Source organism: Micromonas pusilla, assembly GCF_000151265.4.
Source record: "Micromonas pusilla CCMP1545 genomic scaffold MICPUCscaffold_5, whole genome shotgun sequence".
NCBI classification, from domain to species: domain Eukaryota; kingdom Viridiplantae; phylum Chlorophyta; class Mamiellophyceae; order Mamiellales; family Mamiellaceae; genus Micromonas; species Micromonas pusilla.
In genome coordinates this window covers 851,709-860,356 of record NW_003315886.1, presented here as the reverse complement: position 1 = coordinate 860,356, position 8,648 = coordinate 851,709, and the positions used below count along the sequence as shown (strand labels likewise).

The 8,648-nt window shown below is 66.8% G+C and overlaps 3 protein-coding genes across 3 annotated transcripts; 2 read left to right on the top strand and 1 right to left on the bottom strand.

Moving 5' to 3' along the window:
- Positions 1-194: 194 nt before the first annotated feature.
- MICPUCDRAFT_17393 (uncharacterized protein) lies at positions 195-563 on the top strand (the record flags this gene model as incomplete). The annotated part of the gene is made up of 1 exon (XM_003058838.1): positions 195-563. The coding sequence occupies one exon, from the start codon at positions 195-197 to the stop codon at positions 561-563; it is 369 nt and encodes a 122-aa protein (XP_003058884.1).
- A 3,228-nt stretch (positions 564-3,791) lies between these two features.
- Positions 3,792-5,099, bottom strand: MICPUCDRAFT_3139 (uncharacterized protein; the record flags this gene model as incomplete). Its single annotated transcript, XM_003058472.1, has 2 exons — positions 3,792-4,649; positions 4,809-5,099. Coding segments are annotated over 2 exons (1,149 nt in total), but the record flags the coding sequence as incomplete, so codon positions are not given.
- A 701-nt stretch (positions 5,100-5,800) lies between these two features.
- MICPUCDRAFT_39814 (uncharacterized protein) lies at positions 5,801-7,066 on the top strand (the record flags this gene model as incomplete). The annotated part of the gene is made up of 1 exon (XM_003058837.1): positions 5,801-7,066. The coding sequence occupies one exon, from the start codon at positions 5,801-5,803 to the stop codon at positions 7,064-7,066; it is 1,266 nt and encodes a 421-aa protein (XP_003058883.1).
- Positions 7,067-8,648: the final 1,582 nt, after the last annotated feature.

Sequence of the window (8,648 nt, the reverse complement as noted above, 5' to 3'; positions counted from 1 at the left end):
TTGCCCGGTCCAATGAAATTTCAGAATTCAGAAACGAAAATGATTGGACCGGGCAACTGAATTCCGCGACGTGATTGGCTCGTTCCCGAACACACTGCCAAATTCCCCCGGAAATTTCGAATAACAGCGGTTTCCGCACGTCGCAGCCATTACTTTTGTGCACGCACAAACTCACATCTTCAACCTCATACATCATGTCTGGACGTGGTAAGGGAAAGACCGGCAAGAAGGCCGTCAGCCGCTCCGCCAAGGCGGGACTTCAGTTCCCCGTCGGCCGTATCGCGCGCTACCTCAAGATCGGCAAGTACGCCACCCGCGTCGGTGCCGGTGCCCCGGTGTACCTCGCCGCGGTCCTCGAATACCTCGCCGCCGAGGTCCTTGAGCTCGCCGGCAACGCGTCCCGCGACAACAAGAAGTCCCGCATCGTGCCCCGCCACATCCAGCTCGCGATCCGCAACGACGAGGAGCTCTCCAAGCTCCTCGGCACGGTCACGATCGCGTCCGGCGGTGTCCTGCCGAACATCCACTCCGTCCTTCTCCCGAAGAAGTCCAAGAAGGATTAAGCTACTCGCTTAAGAATCCTTTCTTGAATGGAGCTTTAAAAAGAAACAACGCGTCGCATCACGCGCGCAAACACTCAATGGTGATAAATAATCACCACCACATCAACGAGAAACAACTACACCCGCGACGACGGCGACGAGCCTCGCGCGGGGAAAACAAATTAATTCAAACTCGAAACCGAACGCGCGCGCGAAGAACCGTACTCGTTCGCTTCGTTTCTCTGTGAACGCGCGTCGACTGAACGAAATATTCGCCTAAACGCTCGTCTATTCTCCCGCGACGTCGCCGTGCTCTCGCGCGCGCGTAAAATCAACCTCGCGCTCATTTCTCTCGACGACGCGACGCTGTTTGAAAAATGACATTCGACGGGAGGTTTTCTTCCCCCCGAGCGCGTGGACGCGTACGCGCGACGGCGTTCGTAGTCGTTGTGATGTAATTACACAGAACGGCGTTTATCCCAACCCACCCAAAAATCCATTCACCCCTCAGACCGGCGCCGCGTTCTCGCTCCCGGTCGCGACCGCGCGCTCTCCCTTGTTCGCCGAACCCAGCGCGGCGCGTTTCAATCCCTCGAGCTCCCTCTGCGCCTTGCCCAGCTCGAGCGCGAGCCCCTCCGCGCGCTTCCTCTCCGCCGCGCGCTTCGTCTCCGTGTACTGCAGCTCGTAGCGCAGACCGTTTACATCGCGCGCGGCGTCGAACTTCTCCGGGTCGCCCCCAGCCTGCGCGAACTTGTCCTTCAGACGACCGTACACCTCCTGCATCTTGTGCATCTGTCGCTTCCTCTCTTTGAGTTCGAGCTGAAGTTTTTTGCACTCATCCTTCGCGGCGTCCACGAGCGCGACCGCGGCGGTCTGGTCCAGCCCGCCCATCTCCCCGTTGGCGTTATTGTTCTTGTTCGCGCTAGTATGGTTGCCGCCGTACGCGCTGCCCGGGGTGAACCGATGCGACGCGCTCGCGGGGGTGGTCCCGCGCGCGGCGGCGACGGAGAGCTCCGCCGCGGCTCTCGCGAGCTGCTTCTCCGTCTCGAGCAGGCGGTCCTCCGCGCGCACGGCGCGTCGCTCGAGCTGCTCGCACTGTAGTTTCGTGAGGTGCGCGGTGTTGTCCGCGGCGACGACGTTCACGGGGTTCGCGCCGCCGGACGCGAGGAGCAGCTCCAGTCGCGCGCGCTCTCTCGACTCCTCCTCCGCGCGGCTCACGGCTTCCTCCATCACGTGCTCGCTGTCTTCGAACGTCTTCTGGAGCTCGAGGAGCTCCTCCTTCGCGCGCGCGGTCTCTCTCTTCGCGGACTCCATCGCGTCCGTCGCGTCCGCGGCGACGCGCATCGCGTCCTCGATCTCGGTCCTGTTGTCCACGACCATTGGAGCGGGCGCGGGCGCGTTTTCCATCGCCTCGAGCTTCGACACCGCGGCGTCCCGCGCGGCGGCGACCTCGCGGAACGTCCCCTCGAACTCCTTCACCTTCGCCTCCGCCTTAGAGAGCGCGTCCGCGAGCGCCCTCGCCTCCTCCTCCTTCGCCTTCTTCGCCGCCAGCGCGTCCGTGAGCGCGGTGCGCGACGCCTCCGCCTCGGCGACTTTCGCGAGCGCGTCCGACAGCTTGGACTCCGCGACGACTTTCGCCTCGTCCGCGGCGAACGCCGCCGCCTCCGCGGCGGTCGCCTTCGCGGCCGCGTCCTCCGCGCGCTTCGCGACGTCCTCCATCTCCTTCTTCAGCGATTCGAGCTCCTTCGTCTTGGTTTCGATGGACGCGTTCGCGATCTTCAGTCGCCGGTCGTCCTTCTTGTCCGGCGCGTTTTTCAGCTCCATCGTCGCCTTCAGACGCTTCAGCTCCTTCTCCGCGTTCTTCTTGTCCGCCTCGAACCCGGCTTTGTCTTGAAGCGACGCGCGGTACTTCTCCTCGAAGCTCTTCGCCTTCTCTTTCACCTTCTCCAGGTCTTTCCTGAGCATCTCGGACTCTTTCGCGAGCTGCTTCGGCGCGACGGACGCAGACTTGAGCTCCTTCGCGAGACGCGTGGACTCCGCCTTCGCCGCGCGCGCTTCCGACGCCGCCTTCGCGTCCGCGCTCGCCTTCTCCTCCGCGGCGGCTTTCTGCGCGAGCGCAGTCGACACGGTCTCCTCCATCTCCGAAATCTTCGCCGTGAGCGCTTCGTTCTGGGCTTCGAGCTCGGCTCGCGCGGCGGCGACAGCGGCGGCGGTTCGCGCCTTGAACGACGCCTCCATCGCCGCCTCGGTCGCCGCGCGCGCGGACTCAACCTCCGCCTCCGCCTTCGCCCTGGCTTCGTTCGCAGCCTCGGACGCGCCGAGCATCGCGGCGTCTTGCGCGGCGCTGATCTCCGCGCGGAGCTGCGAGTTTTTCGCCTCGGTGAGCTTGTTCGCCTCGACCATCGCCGTCGCCTGCGCCGCGGCGGTGCTCCGCGCAGCCTCCGCGTCGGACGCGCGCGCGACCGCGGCGGCGAGCTTCGCGGCCGCGCTGCTCTTCGCTTCCTCTAACCGCTCCTCCCCGCGCTTGATCGCCTGCTCCGCGGACTCGGTCAATCGCTCGATGTCTCGCTCCATGAAGTTTTTCTCAATATTCGCCTCCGCGAGCGACTCCGTCGCCGTCTTGAGCTTCATCTCGAGCGATTCAACCTTCACCCAGTGGCTCGCCTCCATGGACGCGATCTGGTCCTCGTGCGCGGCTTCCATGTTCGCGCGCACCGCGGCGACGGCCGCGGCGACCGCCGCGGCGTGGTCCGCGTGCGACACCCCGGGGGAGCCGCTCGCGCCCCAGGTCCCGGCGCCCGCGTCGGGCGTCGCGGGGACGGAGGAGTCCGACGCCGCGCTGCCTCGCCTCGCGGCGTCGAACCGCGCGATCGCGGCGTCGCTCGCGTTCGACTCGCGCGCGCGGTCGAGATGGACGCCGGCGGTTTCCTCGCGCGCGCTGACGTCCGAGACGGCGCTGCTTCGTCGCGCGCCGGCGGCGTCGTCGTCATCCTCCTCCTCCGCGAGTTCCTCCATCCTCGGAGGCGGCGGGAGGAACCCGCCGCGTCGTCGCGCGGCTCTCGCCTTGGCGTCCACGACGGGTTGTTCCGCCGCGGGCGCGGGCGCGGGTGCCTCCGCGGGAGTGGGCTCCTCGTCGAACGCCTTCATCGCGTTCGCGGGGAGCTTGCGCCCCTTGAGGAAATCCGGCACCCCCGAGCTCTGATTCGGCGCCCACGTCTCTCGTCTCCCGCCGCGCTTGCTCTTCGTCTTCTTCTCCTCCTCCGCGTCCGCGTCCGTTCGAAGGACGAGCTTCGTGAGGTTATCGATCTTCGCGCTCGCTTCCCTCTGCGCTTTATCCCGCTCCTCGCGTTCTTGCTCGAGCTCGTTCGCCAGTCGCTCGCGTTCGAGCTCCGCCTCGAGCATCTCGCGTCGAAGCGCGTTGATCTCGTCGTTCGACACGGACCCGCCGCCCTCGCCCCCGAGCTTCTTCCTGAGCTCCTCGATCTCGCGCTGCTGGCGCTTGATGAGCGCGCTCTCGGACACGACCTCGTTGACGGTGGCGTTGTTCGTGATGCGTTTCGCGCGCATCGCGAATCGCAGCGTCGAGTGCGTCTCCTCCGCGTGCGTCGCCGCGGGGGTGACGTTGCACACGACCGCGGTCTTGCTGTTGCCCCCCAGCGCGGGCTCGAGTATGCGCGTGAGTTTGCTGTCCCGGAACGGAATGTGCCCCGTGGACTTGTCCCCGCTGCTCTCCGCGAGGAGGTTGATGACGCGTCCGAGATGAAGCAGCGACTTGTTGATGTTCGCCCCCTCCTTCAGCCGCGTCCCCTCCGCGCCCGTCTTCAAAACGCGCTCGCTTCCGGCGAGGTCGACGAGGTTCAACGTCGCGACGAGGACCGCGTCTCGCGTGTCCGAGGGCGCGGCGTCCGTGGCCCGCGACTCGACGACCATGCGGAAGATGGTGTGCGACCGCGACGACGCCGCGTTCATGTTTGTCTCTCCGACGTGCCGCCTCGCGACGCCCTTCTCTATGAGCGACAACACTTGCGTCGGGGAGGTGACGATCTCCTCTTTCAGGCCGCTGACGTACACGCCGCGGTCGGGGTCTTCCTTGATCTGCAGCCGGGACTTCGGCGGCGCGGCGGCGGCGAGGCCAAACTGCGGCTTCGATACCGCCGCGGACTGTCAAACGTTGAAAGGGAAGCGCGGGTGAAGAGTGACGACGGGAAAAGTCCTCAAGGATCGGCGTGCACCACGCGAACGGGGTCGTATGGGAAGCAGTCTCACCTCTTTCGACAGCAGATCCATCATCTGCTCGTTGTAAATCTCCAAGTACGACACGCGCACCAAGAACTCCCGCCCCTCGCTCGCCTCGATCGCCTCGAAGACGTCTTTCACCGCGAGCGGGATGATCCCCGGCTCGCCCTCGCACCCTTGCATCGTGTGCGTCTTCCCCGAGGACGTCTGTCCGTACGCGAACACGGTGCCGTTAAACCCGCCGACGACCGAGTCGATGATCCCCTTCGTCGTCTTCGCGTACACGTCCTTCGTCGTGGACGTCTCGTCGAAGACGTTGTCCAGTGCGTACCCGGCGCCGTCGGTCGTCGCCGCGGACGAGCCGGGCTGCGCGACGCGGGGTGGGTGGGAGGGAGGGAGGGAGGGACGAGAGGGTGGGGGTCAGTCGGGATTCGAATCGCAGCTGTCGCGCGCCGCGTTCATTCCCCCCGGAGCAGAGCGCGGAACGAACGACGAGACGAACCTGCGGGGTGATGACGTTGCTCGCGTTGTCGACATCCCACGCCGCGCCCTTTGACGTCTCATTGCCGTTCAGCGGGCGCACGCGGACGCTCACGACGATCTTCTCGGCCATCGCGTCGTCGTCGTCGTCGTCGTCCGCGTTTCGTCGCGATGTCGTCGCGAGATTCAGATTCCGACGCGAGATTCGCGTCGACGCGGGGGGCGGCGGCGCGGTCGCGATGCGTCCTTCGCGATCCTTCACGTCGCAGACGGACTCGTGTAAGGCGTCTTAAGCGCGATACGCGTCCGTGGAGGGCGTGCGCGCGGGGACCGTGCGGCCGCGAGTGCCGAGCATCGGGGGGGACGAGGCGTTTTCCACCGCCGAGACGCGCAACCGCGATCTCGATGGACAAGGTGCGCTAATTCGATTGAAACTAAAAAACCATAGAGTACGAGTACGCGTAGTTTCGTCCAGCCCGAACCGCTTTCGCGCGTGCGTAGGTAACCCAGTCAGCATTGGTCGTTCGCGCGAGGGGCGTCGCATGCGCGCCTTCGCCGCGGCCGCGGGGCCGGCGAGGGCGACGCTGCCTCCGCGGGACCGGCGGTTCGATCCCTTGACGCCGCCGCCGCCGGCGTCGGAGTTCCCGCCGTACGCGCCGCGCGACTTCTTCCGGTACGAGCTCATCCATCAGTCGAAGAAATCGAACGCGCGCGTGGGGCGGATTCACACCCCGCACGGGGTCATCGACACCCCGGGGTACGTCGCAGTCGGCACCATGGGCGCGATGAAGTCGGTCCCGCACCAGGAGCTGCACGCCGCGAACGTGCAGCTCATGTTCAGCAACACGTACCACCTCATGCTGCAGCCCGGCGCGGACCTCGTCGAAAACGCTGGAGGCCTCCACGCGTTCATCGGCCGCGACGCGCCGATCATCACGGACAGCGGCGGGTTCCAGGTCTTCTCCCTCGCGCGACCGAACGAAGGCGACGGCGAGGAGATGAAATCACGCCGGGCGAGCAAGCAGAAAGGCGCGGACGGGCTCCTACTGCGCGTCAACGAGGCGGGGGCGCTGTTCCGATCCTACCGCGACGGCGTCGAAGTCGCGCTCACGCCGGAGAGCTCCGTGCTCGCGCAGAAGAAGCTCGGCGCGGACATCATCATCCCGCTGGACGAACTCCCGCCGTACAGAATAGACCCGGAGGCGCTGCGGCGGAGCGTGTACATGAGTCACCGGTGGGAGGCGAGGAGCCTGAGGACGCACCTGGAGGACGTGCGGCGGCAGGCGATGTACGCCGTCGTCCACGGCGGCGTCGACCGCGAGCTGCGCGTGATGAGCGCGCGGTACCTCGCGTCGCTGCCGTTCGACGGGTTCGCGATCGGCGGCAGCGTCGGGAAAGACACGGCCGAGGTGGCGTCGTTGCTGTCGTATCTCGTCCCGTTGTTACCTCCCGACCGGCCGCGGCACTTGCTCGGCGTCGGCGACGAGAAAACCGTGCTCGCATCGACGAGAGAGGGCGTGGACACGTTCGACAGCACGTTCCCCTCGAAGAACGCGCGGCACGGGCAGCTCATGACGCGGACGCGAGGGACGTTTAACGTCGCCAGGGCGGAGTGCGCGAGGATGCACGAGCCGCCGTGTCGCGAGTGCGGATGCGCGCTGTGTGTGAACCACACGGTGTCGTACCTGCATCACCTCGTGAAGGCGAACGAGCCGACCGCGGCGACGTTGATGACCGCGCACAACTTGCACTACATGGGGTGGCTGATGCGGGATCAGAGAGAGAAGATACTGAACGACGAGATATGAGTTAAATCATAGCAGATAGAAGTAGCGCGGTCGTAGCGCCGCACGTGTAGTTGACCTCGAGTCTTATTTCATTTCACAGTCGTCGTTCGATCGTCATCGCGTCTTCATCGTCGTCCGCGTTCGTCTCTCGCTTCTCCTTCGCTCGCTCGCGTACTTCATCGTCGCAAACCGCGGCGTGACCGCCCAGCGGATGCCCACCTAGCGAATGTCCGCCCACGACATCGCGCGCGTGAGATCGGAGTGCTCCGCTTCCCCGGCGGCGGCGGCGGCGGCGGATTCGGTCTCGGTCTCGTTCGCCGTCGCCGGCGCGCGCCTCGACGCGGGCAGCTTCCGGCGGCTCGCGCTGCGCTTCACGCCGTGCTTCGCGACGTCCGCGGCGAGCGGCGTCCGCGTCGCGGCGCTCGCGTCCGCGGTCCCCGCGCTGACGTTCGCGGCGGGCGGCTTTTTCTTGTGCGAGCGCGTCTTCGCGGGAGCCGCCGCCGCCGCCGCCGCCGTCGCCGGCTCGCCGCCGGGCGCGCCGGGGCCCGCGGGGGCGGCGGGTTCCGTCGGCGACCCCGCGGAGGCGGCGTTCGCGTTGTTCCTTCGCACCGGCCGCGTCCCCTCGCGCATCCGCTTCTGCGTCATTCGTCGATTCTCAAACCACGTCTTGATCTGCTTCCACGTCACCGGGTGCGCTTCGCCGTCGCCGAGTTCTTCGACCGCGGACGCGAGGGACTCGTTTCGGTCGTTTTCGCGCTGGCGCTCGTCGTCCTCGACCGCGAAAGGCCTCGTCGTCGTCGTCGTCGTCATCGCGCGGAGGACGTCCAGCGGGACCCACCGTCCGTCGACGCCGCCGAGTACGAGCGCGGACGCGAGCTCGAGGTCGTCGATCTGGAACTGCGACGTCCAAAACGGATCGACATCGGAGTCGCCGTCGGAGGAGTCGGACGTCGTCGTCGAGCGCGTCGCCGCCGCCGTCGCGCCCCCGGGTTTGGTCTTGAGGGTCGTTCTATACAAGCGAATGGCGGGGTGGAGTTCAAAGGCGTCAGGTGGAGTTGAAAGGCGTCGAAGGCGGGGATTGAAAGCGAGGGGTGCGCGGAGAGATACGACGGGCAAAGTCCTTAAGGATCGGCGTTCACCACGCCGACGCGGTCGTATGGGGACCAGTGTATAGGACGCACCTGATCCGCTCCTTCGCGGGCTCGACGCGCACCGCGGCGGCGACCCAATCGTCGGTGCTCTCCACCTCGACCGCGGCGACGACGTCGCCGCTCCGGTCCGCGGCGAGGATCGAAGCGGCGGCGTGGTCCTCGGACGCGAGCAGTTTCCCGGGCTCCGGGAGGTAGGGAATCTCCGGCGCCTCCGCGGGCGGCGGCGGCGGCGGCGACGGCGACGACTGTCGGCGCGTGTGCGACGGCGAACCCGCGTGCGCGATCATGCCGATGTACAGACTCGTCCCCGCGGGCTGCCACTCCTCGAGATCCGCTCTCGCCGCGCGCTTCGCCGCGACGACCGCCGCGGGCGGCGTCAACAGCAGCGGCATCGAGGGCAACGAGAGAGAGCGCTTCACGTCGGCGCCGCCGTCGTCCCGCTCGCGCTCGCG